The sequence below is a fragment of the Cylas formicarius genome, unplaced genomic scaffold (assembly GCF_029955315.1).
Source record: "Cylas formicarius isolate icCylForm1 unplaced genomic scaffold, icCylForm1.1 PGA_scaffold_3__17_contigs__length_32017465, whole genome shotgun sequence".
Taxonomy (NCBI): Eukaryota; Metazoa; Arthropoda; class Insecta; order Coleoptera; family Brentidae; genus Cylas; species Cylas formicarius.
Genome location: NW_026844326.1, coordinates 17411753 through 17434852, shown reverse-complemented (window position 1 = coordinate 17434852; position 23100 = coordinate 17411753). Strand labels below are relative to the sequence as shown.

At 32.7% G+C, this 23100-nt stretch overlaps 3 protein-coding genes across 3 annotated transcripts in view; 2 read left to right on the top strand and 1 right to left on the bottom strand.

Moving 5' to 3' along the window:
- Nucleotides 1–17: 17 nt before the first annotated feature.
- On the bottom strand, nucleotides 18–934 carry LOC132699786 (uncharacterized). Its single transcript, XM_060666671.1, has 3 exons — nucleotides 708–934; nucleotides 477–656; nucleotides 18–419 (listed from the first exon to the last, which is right to left on the bottom strand). The coding sequence occupies exons 1-3, from the start codon at nucleotides 763–765 to the stop codon at nucleotides 190–192; spliced, it is 468 nt and encodes a 155-aa protein (XP_060522654.1). The 5' UTR covers nucleotides 766–934; the 3' UTR covers nucleotides 18–189.
- A 982-nt stretch (nucleotides 935–1916) lies between these two features.
- On the top strand, nucleotides 1917–2787 carry LOC132700029 (uncharacterized). The gene is made up of 3 exons (XM_060667101.1): nucleotides 1917–2095; nucleotides 2174–2356; nucleotides 2463–2787. The coding sequence occupies exons 1-3, from the start codon at nucleotides 2029–2031 to the stop codon at nucleotides 2666–2668; spliced, it is 456 nt and encodes a 151-aa protein (XP_060523084.1). The 5' UTR covers nucleotides 1917–2028; the 3' UTR covers nucleotides 2669–2787.
- Nucleotides 2788–4577: 1790 nt separating this feature from the next.
- The window catches only part of LOC132700028 (probable G-protein coupled receptor CG31760), a 156249-nt gene continuing 137726 nt past the window's right edge, over nucleotides 4578–23100 (top strand). The window contains exon 1 of the mRNA XM_060667098.1: nucleotides 4578–4781. The gene's annotated coding sequence lies outside the window, so the exon portion shown is untranslated. The remainder of the gene's footprint in view (nucleotides 4782–23100) is intronic.

The window sequence follows — 23100 nt, the reverse complement described above, 5'->3', positions numbered from 1 at the left end:
ATACAAACATATATTAAAAAAAAAAATTATAAAAATGGACGGACTTTTCAAGCAATATAAGCATCAATATAAAACATTCAGTCAATTAAAGTTAATACAACATAACAATATTCTACATATAATGAGAATTTTGTACTCTATAATTAAAAACTCTTTTTCTGTTTATAGTTGACGTATATATCACAAATATTATCTTAAGATGCTGAATAAAAAGAATACCCACAGAATTGAAGACGAAATTAGCAATAAAGATACATCAACATGTGAGGAAGTGTTGCACCCATCTTTACTATTGCATGTGCAATATTCCATAAAAATATTGTATGTTCCAGTTCTCATAAGGCAGAACCTCTCGTCACCCTTAATCCCTATTTCACCAAGAAACGCACAGCCCCTAAAGTACTTCCATACTCCATTTACTAAAATGAAAGCAGTCGGTAATTTACCAGGGAACAGGGTAATTGTATTCTGCATACCTTTTTGACGAATCTTACGACACATTGTTGACCTCTGAGTTTTAAAGTCAGTCTCATCGAAAATATAATTTATTGGTTTCGCCTGAGAACAATCTGTAATGGCGAAAGTTGTATTATCGAAAGGGTCAGCACATTTTGAGTCTGCGTCCGATCTGCACTCCCAACACTTAATGGCCAGAGCTAAAAAAGATGTTAATAGAGAAAATATAAATGCATGACTCAATTACTTACTGAACTGTACAAAAAGTAAAACTAAAGCTGAAGTTATGAAGGGAGTAAGGCATCCCATTTCCCAATAAAAAATATTTGTGAGTGGAAATAAAATAAAACAATATTTTTACAAATTTATAAACGATAAAATCATAACCAAACATGAACCAAACCCAAAAATGGTAAACAGCAACACCACAGAGCACAGAATACGATGCTTGGCAAAGAGTCAATTAACAAAAGCAAGGAAAGTTCAATTCAATTCAATGATGCGATTCACAGAAAACTGTTGGGCACGTACAAGGAAAGTAGTAGTAGTAGGACAATACGTTACACAATAACTGGTAGGCTAGACTGCTAGGATCATTTGCCCATTACCGACTTCCCTCGAGGATTTTCGCTTTTGGTCAATGACCAATACGTACGAAGGAGACATATAACCAAAATTTGCTCAGCTAGCAAAAAACGATTTTGACGGATACCAAAAAACCGACATCCCTTGTTTCTACCTCGGACTATACCGGTGTGAACGATCAAAACAGCAGAGCCGGCAGAACTGAAACACCTAAAAACGATCACCAGACACTTCCGAAACACAATCACACGAAAAAATACCGATATCAAAGTTTTTGGGACGAAAACAATGGCTTCTGTTAGGAGCGAGCGGAGGTTAAGCCGCCGCTTGCAATGCTCCACCACAGAATCAAGCAAGTAAAGTAAATTTTGATGAAACGATCGACAAAACTTATTTATTTACCTCTTACTTACTTACTTATTTACTAGTACCTCCGCTGATGAAATTTTGCAGCTAGCACATAATTTCGTATCAATTAGTCTTGCGTGACTTGAAATGTATCTGCTGTAGGACCTATTTGGACGCTGTTATTATTCATGAATCAACATTAGCATGGAAATTGTGGTTTATTACTTTATATTCCTGGACAATTAACATGAAGCTTGATTTCTTGCCGAAATAAATCTTCTCACGAATTGAGATTGACAGAAGACCAGAGCAATCAGATATAAATACTAGGAAGTGTAAAAATTTAAAAGTTATAATAGTTAATAGTTATATATAAAGATTAATGAACGGACGTCGACAATAGGTAAACGGTCGTATTGACTTGCGACCTTCAACATTTTGTGTGTGGAAAAGGAAGGAAAAAGAACCGCAGATTACAAAAAAAAGAAGCATGCATTTTCAAACTAAACCACAGAACATTTGGTAAACAAAATAAATGGTGTTCTGTGACATAAATTTGTTTTGATTATATGGCTCTCATGCCATTACTTATTTTGTCAACATCAAACAATCAACTCTCCAAAAATTTGAACATTTTTCATGATGGAGTTTAGTTGCAAACTTATTCTGCATCTTCCGGTTTTGATGATGTTATTTGTACATGAAAGTAAGTAGAGCCTTTGTTAATCATTCTAGTGCCCCACCCAATATGTGAATTTGTGAAGGAGCTGTTATTATTTGCTAGGTGAAGCCGTTAGATGTTACCAGTGTAGTTCTGCAGAAGATAAAAAAGGCGAAGACAATTGCGGAGCTTATAGGAAATTCGATAAATGGAGTCACATTGCAGTTGAGTGCAATAGTGAGGAGAGCCACATGCCTGGTTCATTTTGCATGAAGGTCACACAACAGAGCCCTAAGGGGTTTATTTGTAAGTAACAGTTTGCGTGATCACTTATTTCATCTTTATCAATTTCAACATTCAGTCTAGACAAATAATTACAACCGGATGCAAAGTAAATGATTTTGTGTTTCAGGGAATGGGCGGTGGAGACAAGTAATAAGACGCTGTGCTTCAGTTGCTGACACTGGAGTTACAGGAGTATGTAACTGGGGTGTGTACGAAAATGGGATTTATTGGGAAGAATGTTACTGTTCAGAAGATGAATGTAATTCCAGTAATACAAATGTTTTATCAGTGGGTTTGCTTTTGCTTTGTTTAATTATATTTAGGTACCATTAATCTATGCAAAGTGGTATATAATATAACAGACATTGTTAAGACTGCGGGTATCCGTCCATTTTTATAAAGTATTTTTATGTCCTTGTGTAACTTTTAACAATATATTTTATAAAAATGTTTTATTTGGCTTTGTAATTCCTGGAACATCGGAAATAATCTGTAATGACATATAAAGGGATTTAAAAACCAGCCTAATAGGTGGCTCCAATACTATTAGTCACAGTACTTAATCAAAAATAAAAGAAACAGGAATCTTATCCTATGAAGCCAACCTAACCTAAATTACAAATTTGTGAAACAAAACAAACTACCTGTGATCAATCCCAGTATATGGTCATATATGCAAGTAACAAATTAAAACAGAAGTACACATTTGGTACTGTCTATAAAATAAATTCTAAGAAGAATAAATACTTACTTAAGAATAAATTATTTTCAATGTACTGTTAATCAATCGGTAGATCCATCCGAGCACACATTTATATAAAATATACATAATTTTGTAATTATTATGTGTTAAAACATCTCTTCTGTATTAATATTTTAATAACGTTAGGTCCTTTGAAAATTCTTATTTTTATTTATTCTAAATGCTAGTTTCTTCGCTTTTTATCAGTTTTACAACCCTAAATGCACACACACTTGGAAATATTACCCACCTTTTAGGCTTGCTAACTACCCAAAACTAAATAATATTCACGTTGAATTAAATTTGTGCGCGATTTGACAATGTTTTTTTAAATATCAATCAACGTCAAAGAAAAATCATTGCCATTACACTATCAAATACGTAAAAATCAATCCCAAGTATTTTATGCCTACAATTCAGAGGCGAGCTAGTTTCTGTTCAAATATTACTAACCAAAACTAATTATATTCCTTTTACTGCTCAAAAATATAAACAAAAATACAAACAAATATCGACAACACCGTGTCGAAACAATTGTCATTTGAAAATATATAATATCGTGAAAATCTGAACTTTTAGTTCTTATTTATTTTGTTAAATGGATTTTCATCAAATAAAAGTCACCTCAGTTCACTACTTTTAAACCAATATAATATTGTATTCAGTTCAATGAAATCTGTGCTCCTAACATTGAAAGCGAAACACATTTTAGAAACCTTTCCAGGGAAATGTTTTGTGGTTTTGCTGGTACCATTTCCAAAATTACTACTGAAATCACAACTTTCTGAATACCAACAGGACTGAGAGAATTTTACTTCTAGAGCGGGGTGGATATCTGCAGGATCGATGTTATAGGAATAAAAATTAAAAATAACACCTTGTATATGCTGATAGTTTTGGCACTTTTAAAGCCAACATGAAAAAATGTAAAAATGCCCCTTCAATATGCGTATGTGCGGGTCATTTCTAAACTCGTTTTCAACCAACAGGAACTTGTGGAGTTGAACGATTGGCATGTCCTCTGACAGTTCGCCAATTCTTAAGTTTTTAATCTAGATGCGGCATATTTTCGGCAGTATTTAGAAAAAATATGGTCAGATGCCATTTTTATGGAGAACACAAGTTATATATGTGAAAATCGTTGTTTAGAATGAAAGTTGCACAAAGTGGTTAAAGGGTTTTATGGTGACGCAGCGACCTTTCATCACCATATTATTATTATTGTTTGCGTTGTTACCAGTTGTCATACCCAGGAGATCATTTCGTTCGTCTAATTTGAGTCACATTATCAACTCGCTCACAGTACGATTAAGTGTCACTGGCTAGATTTTGAATTGACAAAATCACATGAATGGAAACAACAAAAACAAACAACATAGCCGGGAGACAATAAAAAAAATACGAGGTGGCAAGAAGATCGGGGCGCTTGCGTCGGATTTGCCCGCGAATTTGCACTGCCGCCGCTCGCAGCCCCGACGTTTTCAGTTCGCTCCGCTGAAGCCAGCCTGAATCGCTACTGAAGGACCAATTTCAGTCCCGCTGAAAGGTGAACGGTGCTTGGAGCATCTTACAGGTGTCAGCCCCGTTTAACGTTGTTAACTCAAAAGTTTTATACGGCCGCGGTGTGACTTTCACGGGCGTTGCGATGTTTCGTTTTTAAATACAACTTGTCGATTATAATATATGTTGTTTTAGTCTTTTAAGGTAAGTTTTGTTTATGGCGTCTCAAATTGTTGTTTCGCTTTTTTTTTTTTAAATTTTAGTACTAGTTGTAACATCTTTCCTATAATAAAGAAGACAGGAACAGAAATAATACAGTAAATACCTTCCTTAAAAATCCTGGAAATTTCATCCTCATAATTAGTTTTATGGTTTTTCATATTTTTATAGTACATTTTTAAATGACGACCGCATGTTTTCTATCATATTAAATTCAGTTTTCTTAAGCTCAATAAAGAAGTTATAATATATAATATATAATAAGAATAACCACTTTGATCCATTGTTTAGTGTAAAACTTTTTTTCCGCCGCCAAAATGTTTTAACGCAAGCTGGTAGTCAATGCTTGCTTTATTCTTCATGGTACGTTGCCCTTTTTTGTGAATAGAAACTAAGTTTGCTACCTTATTCTGTGACAAACTTTTAGTTTTAATCGTCCAAAATGCCAACAAAATGCTTAATAAGTTTACTTATTAGGTGGGATTGCTTCATTGCTTAATGTCATGGCGATGATAATAATTTTAGCACTTAATTTATTTTATTGCCCGTACGTCTCTGGATGATACCTCAGTTGATTCTTTTTGAAAGCAATTCCATTTTTTGTTAACATAGACCACATTGTAACACTAAATCGAAGCGTGGAAATGCCAAAATTACATTTTTAAGATAATCAAGAAAAACTGTTTAAATTTACAACAATGGTTTTGACGGTATTCGTAAAAATATAGCAAATGCAGGTTACACACAGGACATGTGGCGCGGCACGCACGACAATTCTAAAGCAAAATGTTAATATTATTAAAAAACGTCATATACCCCCTTCCACATATCCACTTTTCAATTGTAAATTCCACCCAAAAGTGTAATTTTATAATGCTTTGACTTCAAACATCTAGTAGGCGTTGAATACAGATCATCCAGCATTTACTATTTTGACAGAGAAACGTCAAACCGTAGAGACATTTTTTATAGCAATAATTTTTGCTTTGCAATTTAAAAGTACCGTCATCTTTGAATTAATGGTGATTATTAAAGTGCTTCCCTTTAATATGGATGACGACGATATTGGTATGTTATTTTACCGCACATATAAGAACTGGTTGATTGATTGATTATTTCGATTGTAACTGCAATTTTAATTACTAATCTAGTTTAATAGTATATTATGCAACAAGTATGGTAAACGGCATTTGACTCACGAGTTTATTTGACACTAGCGGAACGCAGCGGAGCCATTTTTTACTAAACGAGTGAGTTAAAAAGTTTACCCAACGTGTTGCATGCTATACTTTTTCTACGACCATTAGTTTTTGGGTACATTTTCTCAAAACAACACGAATACATTCACTGACATGACTGTTAGAATTGACAAACGTCAAAATTCAAAGCGTGGGAAATATATCCAAATACATCCGATTGCTCCCAAATCCGTGCGGTAAAATCCCGAAGTGTCTCGCATTCATCGGAAACGAAACTGACGTGGTAAGTGACGCTTCCGCCATGCTAGATCGGTGGGTAATTAGGTATTTTACAGGCGGGAGTAGAAAAACACGAAAAAATTTTCGTATATTTTAAATTAAAATAAATCTTTTTGTGTTCCGCAACTTTCCTTGCTTAGTGATATATATTTTTATATTGTCCAACTATTCTAGCTATGGAATATAAAACAAAATTTTGAACATATCGTTACGAATTCTGCAATCAGTATTCAATATCATTATGTACCATTGTACCATGTGCTAGTAATTGTTTCACAATCGTTTTTTGACATCTTTTGTCCCAATAAAATTACTGTTCAAAAATTTAGTGACATAATACTATCTTTATATTTGTTAAGCCCACAATCGCCATGATGTCGTCCAATTAAGTTACAATTTGCTGAGGAAACTACTAAGGAATTCTACTTTCACTGTAGGCAATCATCATATTAGCGTATCTTTCCAACTAGTTTTTTTTATGCCTTTTTCATCTAAGTTCTAAATGGGCATCCACAAATGACAGAAGACAAAATAAAAGTCCTAGTCAAAATAACGTATCCAAGCATTATTACGTTAAATTCCTGTTATACTTATTTTTAACTTTATTATTAGCTTCTTTATCCATTAGAATAATTGTAATTTATGTTTTTATTTAACCTAAGATTTTTCAAAATTGAATCACATGTAGTACTAACTAAATCAAACTTTAAGATATATATATTAATATAAAAAATACATTTCGGAGAAGAAGCTTTAAATACAAATGCTAAAGAAACAAGTAACTTAGAAAAATCGTTATCCTAACTACAAACATTTCCAAAGACGTTTGTGGATATGCATTTATTGTTAAGATAATGGATATATATTTTCCAAGATTTTAGTTATTAAGTCAATATACGGGATAAAATATCGATAATTTACCGTTCAATTCCATTTTTTCGTGCTTCTCGCAATGTGGTATCTATTTAGTTTGAATGTGTGGGTCAAAGTTAAACTTATCCTCCAACGGATTACCTTTCACGAATATTTCGGAAGGTAAGAAAGGGCAGTCGACGTATCTGGGGTAATTGCCTTAATAAAAAAAAGCTTATAAGAAGAATGCTTATTTATCGATTTAATAAAATGCGCGGTATGTTTCAAGCGTTATTGTTTCATTAATTACAACTGGAGGAATGGGATTCCCCCGCTTCCTCCGTAACAACCCTTCAGTGATAAATTGGCTCCGAAATTCGGGCATGTTAAGTGAATTAAAACAGTTCTTGTAAGGACTTTAGCGTGAGGCGTCTATTTTGTCGCGATAATTAAATAAGGGGAGTGCTTTTCGTTTTTTAAATTTTGCGTGCAAGAATTTAAAGTATGTTTTGGAAGAAAATGAAAATATAAAAATTCAAAGACAGAAGTCGAGAAAAAAAAAGTGGATATATTTCTCAACGAGGAAAGCCGGGTGGTCTTTGAACCCTGAAATAGAACGCGCCTTCTTATTATCCCGAATGTCGTAAAATCCGCTGGGAAAAAAGAAGCAACGTTGGATTTTATTTTTAAATTCGTTGCTACGGTTTTGCTTGTCCAAATAAGTAATAAGAGAAATCTTCATTCGGTTTCTTGTTCTCTGTGGTCTAGTCTACTATTGCAGCGTAGCTGGTCAACCATATTAGTGTAAGTGCTATATGTATAAAATCATCATACCAATAGTCTTATACAAAACTTCAAATTTCCTACAATTTGTTCATATGTGATAGCTCAGCAAGGCTAACAATTTTTTATCTTTTACATGCTGAAGAAACCGTGTTATTTGTGTCCTATATTTCACAGGGTAATTTTTCGAGTTGCAGGATGTCAACTTTTTATATTATTTTTTATTTTTTTTACAATATTTGTTGTAATATTGATTGGATTTTTAATTCCCCTTTAATTTAGCGTTCGTCTGTGTGATGTTTAAAAATAATTCCGGGTAAATAATAATACAAAATTGTTTCGCTTTTTTAAAACACTCGCGACTAAAGAGCTAAATAAGAAACAATTTGACATTTTTCCAAAAAATCCTTAGATTCCAACTTTCTTTCAGAAATCGGTTTATCTAGGAATTTATACAAAAAAACCAAAAATAAAAATACAAGTGACATCCTGTATCTCAAACGTAAAGCATATTACGCTTTACGCTTATAGCAACAAAAATAAGCCCTTTGAAGAAGCCCTAACTTGTGGTAGTGATTTCATTATTCATGATTCTCATCCAACAACGTTTAAAGAAATTTAGCAATTAAGGTTGGAATAGTGCTTCTGAGGTAAGTACGATTAGCTATTAGTACTGCACTACGAAACGTCTACTTCTTATTCATGTTCCTATTAGGGTAATTAATTGAAAGATTACCAGAATCCTTAGACCATATGATAACCTCGTCTGGGATGGTGGTAAGCTTTAGGCTATTTCTATCAAAAGTTGTTCTCTTCAAGTTTCTCGATAAAGTTTTTTGAAAATTATGCTTTGCTGTCCGTTGTCGATATAGCAAACCTTGCATAGTGGTATTTTAGAACACCGCACCGAGATATTATATGGGTTAGACGTTTACTTAGAGACTTCCTGTTGCTTCGGCGGATATGCGGCTGAGGATTTGTTTGCGACGTTGGTACCTGAATTTCAATTTTCTCGAGTTTTCCTCCAGGCTTTGTCACGAGCTCGACAAAATTCGATCTCGCTGTATTTGGAAAATCGTCGGTGTGTCTTCAGGTTATCATGGTTCTTAAAACATCGACCAGCATTTGACTGGCTTTATTTCATATTCTGTGGTGGTATATTTTCAATTTTTCCGTAAGTAGAATTACAATTTGTATAGCGAAAAAGTGCGAAAACTCTAGGACTACTGTATTGGACGTAGAGATGAAATTGCTGTAGCGAATTCATGTTTTCCACAAATGAAAGAAAAACGTATTATAGTGGAGATTATAGATGGGAAAACAAATCTATTAGCAGATGCCGATGCAGATCTCGATCAGTGTCCTTCAATTAGAAGATTTTCATTATGATCTTATATAAAAACGAAGTGAGACTACCACAAAAAAAAGAAAAATTTCATTAAATTTCTAAAAATGCCAAATAAAAGCGTTGCCAAAGCAATAAGCCCTCACAAAATATCAATTTTTTAAAAAATTGATGAAGATATAAATTCGTCCGAATTCGATTTCCTCTTTTAATACGTTAAAAAAGTTTTGGTTAGTTTGTAGGTAAAATACGAATGCGGGTCAAAAGTTTCTGCCCATTCACTTCCTGTAGAGATTATAAATTTTAAGATTTCGTAAAACAGAAGTGACTATCAAAATATTTTCTTTTTGGTGGAACTGGTATCCCTGAAAATGGTCCACAATTTTTGCTTATCCGTTTCGAGTATCCAGCAGTTTATGTCAAATACTCGAGCCGAAAACCTCGATAACTTAGTCACTTTTACTTTATTTCTGTTTCCGTTTTTCCCAAACTCCGAAGTTCTATATCCGTTTGTATCAAACTTTAACGCTTATCGTTCAATATACTTACGGATCGAGAATTGAAATGTTTATTCCCACCGGCCCATTTACAATCTTATTTGATTACAACTACTAAAAGGGGGTATTAAATATTTCATTATTTATCTCGTTGGTTTCTTATCAACAAAAATTTTTTAACTAGCTACTTTAAAATATCCTATTAGGCATTGATCAGGCCTACGCGAAGTATGACGAGCTACTTTAGTGACGGATAGGTGTCAGTTCCGATTGGCACTTTACATGCCCCTTAGTGAATGTATAGTGTAGCCATAGGATAAGATTTGGATACAAATGTTAAGAAATATGTTTTTATTTTAATAAAAATATAACAAAATGAATGATTGCTTTTTATATAAAATTAATTTAATTTTCGGTCTATTTAGTTTAGGTTCACTATCGTTGTCGCTTCAAGATCGCTTTTAAATGTAATCAAAAATCTAAGCGAGTATATTGTTAGATAATAAAAGACTATTCATAAATATTGAAGTTAACAACTCTAACCGCCACATGTTTAAAATGAAATTAATTACAATATTAACAAAACAAAATAAAATTTGAAAAAACACGAGGATAACAACCAAAAATATATATTTATATATAACTTTTTCCATATTCATGTTACTTCATTTTGTTTGACTAAATAATATTGTTTCTACTAGAGCATAGTATACATAAAAAAAGTTTTTGGTGCCTGATCTAAAATCTATTGCCTGGTTTCGGAACAGTTTATTCTAATAAGATTACTCTCATTTTCGTGATCCGTATTTGACACGATGAGCTGCTACTAAGTGTGATATACTAGTTATAGTCTGTTCATAGATATAAGAAAGTGACCAATTGCTTTTGAATGGGATTATCCAAGGGTGGTCATTAACATACAATGCAACAGGATTATTACCTAAAGTTTCGGAATTTAAATTATTTAAGTTATGATACCCCGGAAAAGGGTAGGGTTGACTCAACTGATAAGTGTAAAACAAACGCGCCATCAAAAAGAGCTAAAAGAATAACTATTTTGCATGCTGACTCTAAAGATGGTTGGATTCCAAATGGACTTTCTCTGTCTGCGAAAAATATGGATTACTACGAAGACACCACCGCTGATTTATTTGAAAATTGGTTTAGAAACAAACTAGTTGCAAACATTCCTCCTAATAGCGTCATTGTCACAGTAGACAGTGGACTAAAACCCCTTTCTCATGTAACACAAAAGCAAGAATCCAAAACTACATGTATAATAACGACATTTATTTTCACGAAGATTATACCAAAAAGAAATTAATTGAGGTTCTACAAAGCTTGAACTTACAAAAGGAATACGTCTGTGATAATTTTGCAAAAAATCTAGGGCATACAGTTTTAAGGCTTCCACCTTACCACTGTATATTTAATCCCATTGAATATGTTTGGCACCAACTGATATCTGCCATTCGTCGTAACAATCTTTTTGCCCGTGTTAAATCGAATGTCCTCAAACTTATAGAAACCGAAGTTTTTAACATCCCTCCACTAAGTTGGGAAAATTCTGTTAAACATATAAAAAAAGCAGAACAATCGTATATCCATATTGCAAATAATATAAAACAAATAATACTTAGAACAGGCGATGATAGCGATAGCGATACTGATATATTATGTGAATAATTTTAAGTAATTTAAGTAGGTAATAAAAATAATTTGTAATGCTATTATAGATTTAAACATAAATATATAAATAAATAAATAAATATTGTTTAGTATCTTTAATAAATAGAACCCCAAATAATTAAATTCCAAGCAAAGCACGGACCTGTTCGGCCATATTTCATTCTTACAGCTTGCCCGGGTCTTTCCTTAATTCCTATCAGTTAGTCACTTCCTTATATCTATGAACAGAATTTAACAGATTATTATTAATTTGTCTTGTAATGTGATATTTTTAACCGTTATTTTTTTATTTTATTATTCTTGTGAACCACACCAAAAATTAATTTGAGTTTTCTGTGTTTTTGTTTTCAAACTTCATATACAGACAACCGTTACGACTTTTCGCTCTATGTTGCGGTATATATTTACCTAAATGAAGGTGCTCGCTGTTGGTTTAGCAGTTTATGGCCCAACGCGATATTTCTAATTCAATACCCATCGGAGACGTTGAACGCGATTCAATTTCGGAGTGGACTTGCAGCAATTTTAATTCATTTGCGACATTCTGGTGTTCGGTTGTGGATTTAGAAAATCAATCGTCTCAACGGATTTCTGGATTAATCCGGGTTATTTTTTTTTTCGCTGAAACTGCACTTCAGTAATCCCCAATATAAACGAAACTTGATTTGCAGCCGGAACGCTTTTGTTTGGTGTCGAGTCAAATGATTATGGGAAACTATTGAATTTTAGATGACTAGAAAGTATAACACCGATGTTTTCTTTTTAATTTGGTACTTTTTTTATGAAGGTACAAAAAAACAATTTCTCTTTCCACATACGTCCGAGAGTGAATTTTATTTTAGTTTTCTCTTAGCCGGAAATAAAAGAAATTTGACAGAGGAAGCAATCTTTAAAAAAAAACTGATTATAATTCCTTTATGACTAGCATTAATTGTACTATTCTCGTTAGTATGATACACTGGTACATTTTCTGTTAGATTTTTATTTTCAAGAGATTTACACTACTCCCAATATTCGTTTAATTCTGACCCACAACAAATTAAATTTTGAATTAAAATTGATAATATTGATTGAAGAGTTTTTTCTGTATTTAGTCACTTTTAAGCAGCGGTGTATCACTATTTCTCATGGTCTAAGCTAAGTTAAAAAACTATTTTTGCCGATTTTTTAATACTAATTATATATAAATTTATTCCTGAAAGCAGAAAATACCTTTTTTTACATTTTACATTTAATATCGTCATCACCGCCTCTATCTTTTCAACTCACAATTTTTTACCATATTAACTGCACAAATCTTACGGTGGATGAGTTATGGGGTACCTTTTGCTTTTCCAACTACACTAGACTTGGTTACATTATATATTTTCTGTATCTTGGAACGAATGTTAATGACATATGGGATCATTCAGAAATCAGACAGAGGATAGAAAAGGCCAGATCAGCATTTACCAAAATTAACAACATTTTTAAAAGTCACTCTCTAACACTAAAAACGAAAATCCGGCTGTTCCAATTTACGTGTTTACGGTTCTCCTTTATGGAGTTGAATCATGGATATTGACAGAGGCGTCTATGAAGAAACTACAGGCTATAGACGTATAATGAAAATTTCTTGATATAACCACCAACGATAAGGTTCTTCGCAGAGTGGATAAGGAATGCGAAATCATAAACAACGTAAAGAAGCGGAAATTTGGAGAAGTTAAGCCACATTATCTGTTGCAGCTTATTCTGCAGTGTAAGGTCTTCGGAAAAAGAGGCCCAGGACGGAGGAGAATCTCATGGCTCCACAATCTGAGAAAATGGTTCTCTCTTACAACCAGATGACTTTCCAAAGCAGCAGTCGACAAGATTAGAATAGTCATGCTAATAGCCAGCATTCGAAACGGCACCTTAAGAAGAAGAAGAAGAATTCTTCATATATTTCTAAAATCATATTTGGTCGATATTTAAAAGAGATGACTTTTAGGATGCGCCATATTCAATAGCAGTATGCTCAGGTTAGTTCTTTATTAGCTTGAAACCGATATATTCCTTTTCTTTTTAATAGTTAGTATTGTTATCATCGATATTTGTACTTTCTCACTTCATTTTACGCTCCATGCGTGCGATATATCATTATCGACATGACTCGCCAAAAACTACTTATTCTCCATCGATTTTAAAAGAAAATGAGGCCCCAACTCACGTCGAACTTTTAAAAGACGGCCGGAAAATTTACGAACTCGCTTTACGTGAGATTAGCCCATCTGATATAGAGCCTTAATTTTGTTTTGGGCGGCCGAGTGAATTTACTCGAACGAAGTGAAATTTTAATCGAATAATTATCTCAAAACTTACGTCCTTTGCAGCGAAATTTTATGGGTGGAATAACAACATTTACACACCGAAGTCAGGAACGATCGTATTGCTATGAGGAAGTGGGTCAAACTTAATCCGCTTTTGTCCATCCACATTTCCTATAATTGATTACGGGAAGCTTTGGTAAGCTTGTCCTGACATTTTCATAATCTAACGATGCAAAATCATTTATTATTAAATTCAATTACTTAAATTCAACGCATGCCCACGTAATTTTCTAAAAATGGAATAACGTAACATGAGGAATAGTGGAATAAAAGATAATTAGTCGGCGCTTATAGTGGCAGCGAAATAATAGCTTACTCTACATGAACAGTGAATTCTTGTTGGTACTCCGTTCGGTACCATCCTGAAATATAATGTTGAGTTTCACACTAAAAAACCTCAGTTTTTATTAAAAATAAAAAAAAATAAAAATTAAAGATAAAAATTTGGCCAAGTCTTTATGTTTTTACCCATTTGCCCATATGGAGTACACTGATTAGACGTTTCAACTGTCTGCATTTCAAATTACTCAATTACTTTAAAGCAGTAGAAATATAGGAAGCCAGAGCATGTATGGGTTTCCATCGCTTTCATTTGAATATTAATTTCATTCAAATAAAGACAATGGAGAGACAAATAAGTAGTTTTAACCAACTCGTTACCAACTATAACTTCTCTGACATCTCTTGTTGAAAACTCTTAAAGTCAAAAGGATCGATAGACCGTGCTTTCGCAGTCCCTATGCGTACTGAACATCGGGGTCAAGCCAGCTTTTGCACTTTTGTTCTACGCCAAGTTTCTATCCTCGCTGACCTGCCAACCTTCAATGAAAATGAGACCATATAATGGCGCGAATCTCAACACGATTAATTTCGCTTGGACTAGACTGCTGCTGCTCTTTGGGGTAACTTTCCACAAATCTCTATTGTTCGCAATGCGGTCCCAACCTAAGGGTTCTTCAAAGCGATGAATTTGAACAAATAATAGAACTAAATTAAACATTTATATGAATTCTCACAACGATACCGATTAGGTCTGAAGTTAATCTCTATGACAGACTTTTTGCTAGTGTAATGTTTTTCTGGATTTTCCTTATCCATATGGGCTGATAGACTATTAGACGTATCTAGAAAATGCAAGGGAAAGCCAGATCCAAGGCCAGACGAAATAGATGAAGGAAGAACGAAGACACGAGCACAGAAAACGGGATACAAACAACATTTATGAAAAGGTAATACATTTTGAATTGTCTGATAGACTTAATCCCCTAGAATGTGAAACATTGGATTATAGAGTTCGAACAGACATTTCATCTATCATTAATAAAAATTAACAATTAGACAAATTAAAATTACAATCAAGTTGAATTTCTGGAAAAAGGTTCCAACTTTAACTTACAGCACTCGAACATTAATAGAGAATTAGACTGTTTAAGGATCTATTGTGAATTAGCAATTAAGGACATTAAAGATTCTAATTTAAACAAACATGTATTAGCGAATATAATTAACTCTCAATTAATAGATAACAACAAACACCAAGAAATTTCTCAAATGTCACTAGTAAAAACTATCAAAAACAAAGCTTCTGAAAATAACATTATATTTACACGTGCAGATAAAGGGAAGACAGTCATAGCTACCGATCTCCCAGAATATATTTCAAAAACCAACAATTCTCTTAAACCAGAACTTTTCCAATGTACAACACGATCCTACCGAGTTATATCAAAGTCAAGTCAAGGAAGTAATTACTAACTCCACACTATTTAGCGACAAAGACAAGTATTTTTTAACAATTATGAATCCACAACCGCCGAAATTATATGTTTTAGTTGAATTACATAAACAATATATTCCCATTAGACCAGTCGTGTTTTATGTAAAAACTCCAGCAGATTAAACTCTCAACAAAATTAATAAATATTTTAAAATTTGCAATAAAAAAAATTCTTTTTAATTAATCAACAAAATTAAAGATTTCAAACTAACGCAACACTATTGTCTTTTGATGTACAAAACTTATTTCCCAGTATGGATGTGATAGATTTAGTAACTCGAAAACAGGTTAGCCCATTGGTGAAACAAGATTTATTAGATGCTTAATAGTATTTTTAGACCAAAATTATTTTGAATTTAATGGACAGATTTACATCTCTAAGGAAGGTTAAGGGAAACCCGCTTAGTCCTTTGTTAGTCGAGCTTTTTATGGATAATTTGGAAAATAACATACTAGAACATCCTTTAAGTAAAAGTTTTCTCTGGTGGTATAGATACGTGGATGATGTCTTTGCTTGCTTTGTTGGAACGGACAGACAATTGAATTCTTTTTTAAATTACATTAACTCATTACATAATCGTATAAAATTCACTATCGAGATTGAACATGATATCTAATTTTCTAGACTTAACTATTACGAAAACACAAAAAAAATTAAAGGTTTCCATTTACCATAACATCTTCACAGACGGACACAGTCATACATAACAGCTCAAATCACCCTTATACTCACAAAATGGCTGCATTTCTTTCATACACAGACTTCTTAATACGCCCATCTCAACAGAAAATTACAACAAAGAACTTAATATAATTAAACAAATTGCACTGAACAATGGCTACAATCCGTCATTTATCGTTAAAATTATAAATAAAAAACAAATTCAGACAACAGCAGTTTATCCGAAACCTAATACAGAACACGAACAAATTAAAACAATAACATACATAGGAGAATCCAACGAAAAAGTTTCAAAACATTTGTCAAAATGTTGTTTAAAAATAGCCTTCAGAACTAACAAAACAAAAGGAAAATTTTTGAAAATCAATAAAATGAAATGTCCAAAATCTCAAAAATCTGGTGTCTTCAAGTTGAAATGCGGATCTTGCCCTAAAATTTATATTGAACAAACAGATAGATTAACGAACATAAAAGAGGGTTTAAAAACAACAGTCCAGATTCCAATTATGCTACACACTAACACAGAAAAATTCATTTTAACTACAATTTTGATATTTTACATACAACCACAAAAAGTAGAAAATTAAATTTATTTTAAGCCATGGAGATTAACAAAATGAGACATTCAAATGTATTGCTTAACGATCAATTAGAGTTAAATACATCTTCTTTATTAAACTTAAATTCTCACAACATTTAGGTTTTATTGGTATTTTTCGCTATATATAGTAGCAGATAGTTTGTAAATATTACATTTGATAAAGACACGGTGTTGTCGAAACAATTGTCATGTGAAAATATATAATTTCATGAAAATCTGAGCTTTTAGTTCTTATTTATTTTCTTAAATGGATTTTCATCAAGTAAAAGGCACCTCAGTTCAATCTAGAAAATGGACCAACATGCCACATATAATATGCAGTCATTAGAAAAGCTGTCGCAAGCTCTAACAGTTTTATATGCAAATATGAAAAGTAACAGTTACATTTTTGCATATTTTGCAAAATTTTTTAAACGAATTTTATCTAAAAAGAGGAGAAGCCTTGAATCATCCCTCACGTACGTCACGCACAAAGACGTTTCTTATTTACGAAAGGCACTATCCTACTTCCGGAATTTCCGGTAACGAAGGAATTGTAGTAACTTGGTTACGGTCAAGAATATCGTCTAATCCGTCCGATCTCAATGTCTCCATTAAGTCCCGCATCCGCTGCTGGTAATTTAATAGATTTCCTTTTACAAGACTATTCCGTTCGTGAAAGGGATTGTGTAAAGGTAATCAAACCAATAACTCGTCGTAACAGAACTTGATTTTTAGGTGCGAAGGAACAGCCTAGTTAAATTTATTAAGTTCCACTGAAATTCATGTTGTTGTAATATCATTCTACAATATTCAAAATGGTTCAATAAAATAACGTTTTTCTATAACTATACTTCAGTTCTGTTTCTGTTTCTATCACAACTTCCCAAACACCTTCTTCTTCAAAATGTGAGTAAGTGTAACATATTTTTCGATCCTACTCACATGTATGACAACTTGGTGCACTTGAGTGATTCTGACATTTTCATTTTGACGAATTTGAGGTATGCTACTGGTTCCTCTAAAACAAAAGAAGCAATCGATTACCTTTAAAAATAAAAATTGTCCCAAGCTTGGTTTCACAAAAGCTTTAATTTTTCTATAAATTCCAAAGCTTTTTTGTTAAGTTTTAGATCTGATAATCAACGCCTTTTTTAAAACGCGAAAATGTTTTTTCGACATTTACAAAGAAGCTTGAAAAATGAAATTAAAAAAATTGTTAGTTATGTTTTAAAAAATATATAAATAATATCTGGATAAATAACTGGATTTATTTGGGAGCGCAAAAGTTGGGTTATTGGCACCATCATGTACCCTATCCAACTTCTGAAAAACAATTATTATCAATGTTTATTCTGTTACTGTATTGAGAATCGAAACCTCACTTCGTATATTTTTCTTGCTTCTTGCAGAAAAAATGTTCTAAATTAATTCGACACCTATGTTAAGGATATTGGAGAAACACGTTATTTGAAATTAAGCCGTTACGTTGACAGTGAAATTGGGCAACTAACCGACCAACCAACAGAAAACTGAAGTAAACTCTACAATAAAAATTTGGAATTTTGACATTTTTTGACACGGAAAACACGCGTGGAGTTTTAACATAATTGACCGTACACTTAATTAACCCTCGATTTGAGTTAGTTACGAAAAAAAATGCCCCGTGGAAAATGAAAAATTAACTCGACGTACGTAGATTAGCCATTCAGATTTAATGAATTGAATTGCATTTTTTTGCAGCGGAAAATTTGCATCTACTCTGTGAGTCAAAATGAATTTTACCTAATTGAAAATTTGGTTTCGTATCGTGTTACAATTGTGTACCAATTAAAAAGGATTCTACGTGATTGACTATTAAACTTTGTTGTTCTATTCGCTACTCCAAAATACCTTCTGATTCGAATGTCAACTGATCAAAGGCGCGCAAAGTATCAGTCGTCATCTTTATTAAGGGTTTTATGACACTTCCTTTGTTTCCGGTACTTTAGTCACGGATTTGGCGGCGAGCGGATAATTTCAGTAGATTTCAAACACTGATTTTGACGCTTGTCAATCCTGATGGCAAGGTAACACGTTAGTTAGTGGATCTAATCGCTCTGTTCTGCAAAAATGTACCTAAAAGCTAATAGCCATAGAAAAAGTATAGTATGCAACAAGTCCATAACCTTCTTCACACACTCGCTCCGCTCGTGTCAAAACAAACTGTTACTAAAGCGTCGTGTATGAAATTTGGTTTTAAATCTGTTAATCAAAAATATTTCTTCGTCGGTTGCGATTTCCGAACTCAGTTGTTAACATGTTAATAAGTTATATCCAATATTCAGGTAATATACGAGGAAAATATGCAAATCACCATAGAAAGCGGCGAATTTGATTTAATGCGATTTTCTAATGTTGGTTACGACGGAGATGACAAAGTGCAGTTTCAAAACAGTTTTCAAAGCATTGGAAAAATTGGAAGGTAGTAAAATGTCCCATCTCATCTACTGAAAAGTAGTTAAGATGCGATAAGATCTTTATGAAAATAAATTGCCGCTCTATTAAACTCGGAAGTGACAATTTTTTTTAATAATTTATAAAAGTAGCCACTTAATAGTTTTCTTTCTGAAAAGAACATCTGTAGAGAAAATTTTGAAAAAAAAAATAAAATCGAACTCTACTGGATGATTTCAACGTTCTATGCTTTGACATCTTTTTTGCCGCTTTGAGGCATGTATTGGTATGATTAGTTTCTACAGCATAGAAAAAAAGTTCATCAAATTATAAAACAGTAACAAAGAATCGTAAAATAATAAAAAAGTTACATTCTGGCTATGTGGTTCTAAGTAAAACAAAATAGTTACATTATAAATATTTCCATCAGCAGAAACATGCCTCATTAGAGGTTTTAAAGGTTGTCTTTAACACTAAAGTGGTTTTATGCCACCGGAGTAAGTTAAGTTTTTTTCTTGTGAATTGTAGATTTTTAAATGAATAATGGTCAAAAAACTGAAAAAAAAAAAATTGAAAAATCAAAAAACAATATTGCGTTCTAGCTTCGAAGAAAATTTTACTTAGGCCTACAGATTTACAAATTGAATCGTATTCGATTATAATCGCATAAAGATTAAGAGAAAGCCGCTGTTTGGAAAAACAATTATATTTCCAGCAGGGTAATTTCTTTTGCTTTTGAGAGGGTTTCAAACAGACGTTTCTTTTTTCTGTATTCTTATTCGGTTCATCCCGAAAGCTGCCGTTCTTGCCGACACGTTAATTGGGTACTAATAAAAAGGGAAATATTTAATTGACAATTATTAAATTATCATTTAGTTAGTCTAGAAGCTCGGATTTTAAGAGACAGGTGGTGGTATTTCTCCGGTTTACACGTGGTAATATTCTATTGAGGTGAACCATAGTGTCTCAAAAAAAGAAAAAAAAAAAATATATATATATATATATATATATATATATATATATATATATATATATATATATATATATATATATATATATATATATATATATATATATATATATATATATATATATATATATAATATAGAATATTTCTTTCTGTAAACGATGTCAAAGTATCGACTCTGCGGAGGTTATATCCGGTCAAGACGCACTAAATACCTGTTTTTTATTAATAAATAACGAAAATGTGGATAGATTTTATTTTATTAATTAAAAATTCACAAAATTTTGGGGTTTCATACTTTTAAGCACAAGTATTTTAAAAAAAAATTGTAGCTTTTTTTATGTAATTAATGTCAATCAATTTTTTTATGTTCCCACCACTTCTAAATATCACCACATTTCTCTAACTTCTTCAGCGTCAAAAAATCTTAAATAAACAATAGGCAAAGTGGCCTTTTCTGTTGCGTTCGCAATATTTTAATTTTATTCCTTAAAATTAACCCATCTTTCGATTTTCCGTTGCTTTGTAAGACTAACAACAAAATTTTAGTTGATAACTTCGTTTTTATCAACACTTGACGTTTAAATTTATTAGTTTCTGGAGCTGCATTTTTGAATTTTGTTTTAAAACTTCACAAAAGCGTCAAAGAATACAATAAGAATTTCGATTAATCTACCTGGATTTGAGTAGCGGGTAGTCAATTAAAAATTATATAAGGTGACACTTTTACCTCTAGCATCCTTTCTGCCTTTGAGGAACTCGACTGCCTCTTTATTGCATTGAAATTATAAAATAACAAGACCCGACAGCTCAGCATGTATTTATCGCGTGATGCGTGGTAAAAAATGTAAATAATGGTTTTCCGATTATCGGTGCACATGAAAAATGTGTCTACTTTAGATAACAGATAAAAAGAGAAATCGCTTTGAAATCGTAAATTATCCTTCGAATGGTTCTTTTCTCTGACTGAACAGCTTAGTGGACAATTCATGGGAACAGATTGCGTTGGCTTTGTGTGTCACGTGCCTTGTGGGAAAACAGCTATTTGCGGTAGGGGGTAGCGTGTAATTATTTACCTTACAATCTTTATTGCTGTATTTTTTTGAAAAGACCGCTGACTTATGCATATTTTATTTAATTTCTGTTAATTCTTGTTTTCAATTTACAAGGTAAGACGTCAATCCGCAAAAGGCAAGAAACATATTTAGCTCGATATTAAAATGTCAATTAATTGTCATAGAGTTCGGCCAAAATGTTAAGTTTTTCCGAAAGTTTTTTAATGAGGTTTCAATCTCCAGTGGGGAATTTGTAATTGACCGCCCAGAGAAATCCCGTAAACATTCCTTAATTCGAAAATTGGACTATCGGCAAATTTAAATTAATTTTGTTTGTCATGTTTCGGATTTTCGAGATACCTCCTATGTTTCGTGCATTTTCAATAACAAATACCCTAGCTTTCGAATAGAGTTCAATAAAAACCACTTCCCAAACATTTTAAAGTGCGGTAATTAAGTACCGTGCGAAAAGTTAAGTCTAAAGTTAACAAAAACTTTTGACTAAACTTTTTTTTATATCTAGAAATTTTTTGATTTTAAACTGCATATGTCCATTATTCATTCCGAATGACAGTAAAATAAAATAAATATAGAAAGAATAGAAAACATTCTATATTCTAGAACACCCAATCATGCACCGATGAAGCGTGGGCAAAATATAAACCACTGTGACCAGCCACTCCGGACTTTTCTGGTACTTTAGCCATGAGTTTGGCAGCGCACCTATATGATCGGTACATTTTAGCTAGATTCTAATACTCTCTGGCATTTGTCAGTATTGATGGTTAATATCACCCGTAACTCAGTGCACATATTTGGGTTGTTTTGTACTAAAAAAAATAAGGTCAACTTTCTAAAAGTAACAAATTTGGATGTTTGGATTTTTTCTACCAATGAAAACAAAATCTTCCTTTCCTCTTAGACACATCTATTCTAATATCGTTAACGACAACTTTACACTTTATGTATTATTTTAAAATCGTCCAGCGTTCTCAATTTCTTAAAACAATTTGTTGTTACATTATGTAAAGCTCCTATTTCAACCAATTGTCGTTATTTGTATCGCGTGCGTAAGCCCCAACGAAACCTTTGTCTCACGAATCCGTCACAATGAAATCCGTCGCAATCCAGTGCTTTCACGCCCTGAAATTTGAAACATTGTTACTTCTCTCCAATCCATTTCATGCTGACGTAATAATCCGCTCTTATTAGACCGTTAAACGCTTTTCAAGCTGCTGAGTGACAGAACGAAATGAGATTTTTAATTATCCGAGGGTAATTAATGCTGGTAAAAAATTCAATTCCCGAACGAAACGATGTTCCTATCTGGAAAAATTTAAAAATAACACTTTTGTGTAACGATGAAGGTGTCTTCATTTGAAAAAATAATTATCGAAGGGCGAGCGGCTTTAAGTCTTATCTAGATTTTTTTAGAAGCAAAACATCAGAAAATTAATACTTCCAATTACAGTTATATTAGTGCAATAGGGGTCGACTAACCAAGACCGTATTTCGAACAAAGTGATATTGGGTGAAATTAATATGTTTTTAAATACAAGTTCGACCTCCACAGAAAAGTCGAAAAAGTCACTGGATTACACAGGTGAAATCAAAACAGCACTCTTCATCAGAAGTAGTGAAAGAATGTAAAAGGTACATCAAAAGCTTGTTTGAAGATAACAAAGCAGCCAGGCTAAACTTGAAGAAGAGGCAGGGCCATCTGTTCTAAAATTGAATGTGGAAAAAGCTATAAATCAAGCCAAAAACAATAAGGCAAGCGATGAAAACATAAGTGAACTCACTGTGCTATTT

Bases quoted from the DNA above. Each gene is read 5' to 3' on its own strand.
- LOC132699786 (XM_060666671.1), bottom strand. From the start codon at position 765: ATGGGATGCCTTACTCCCTTCATAACTTCAGCTTTAGTTTTACTTTTT. The intron at 657-707 runs GTAAGTAATTGA...CATCTTTTTTAG, and splicing joins TTTACTTTTTGTACAGTTCA to CTCTGGCCATTAAGTGTTGG. The intron at 420-476 runs GTATGCAGAATA...CTTTCATTTTAG, and splicing joins TCGTAAGATTCGTCAAAAAG to TAAATGGAGTATGGAAGTAC.
- LOC132700029 (XM_060667101.1), top strand. From the start codon at position 2,029: ATGATGGAGTTTAGTTGCAAACTTATTCTGCATCTTCCGGTTTTGATG. The intron at 2,096-2,173 runs GTAAGTAGAGCC...ATTATTTGCTAG, and splicing joins GATGTTATTTGTACATGAAA to GTGAAGCCGTTAGATGTTAC. The intron at 2,357-2,462 runs GTAAGTAACAGT...TTTGTGTTTCAG, and splicing joins GAGCCCTAAGGGGTTTATTT to GGAATGGGCGGTGGAGACAA.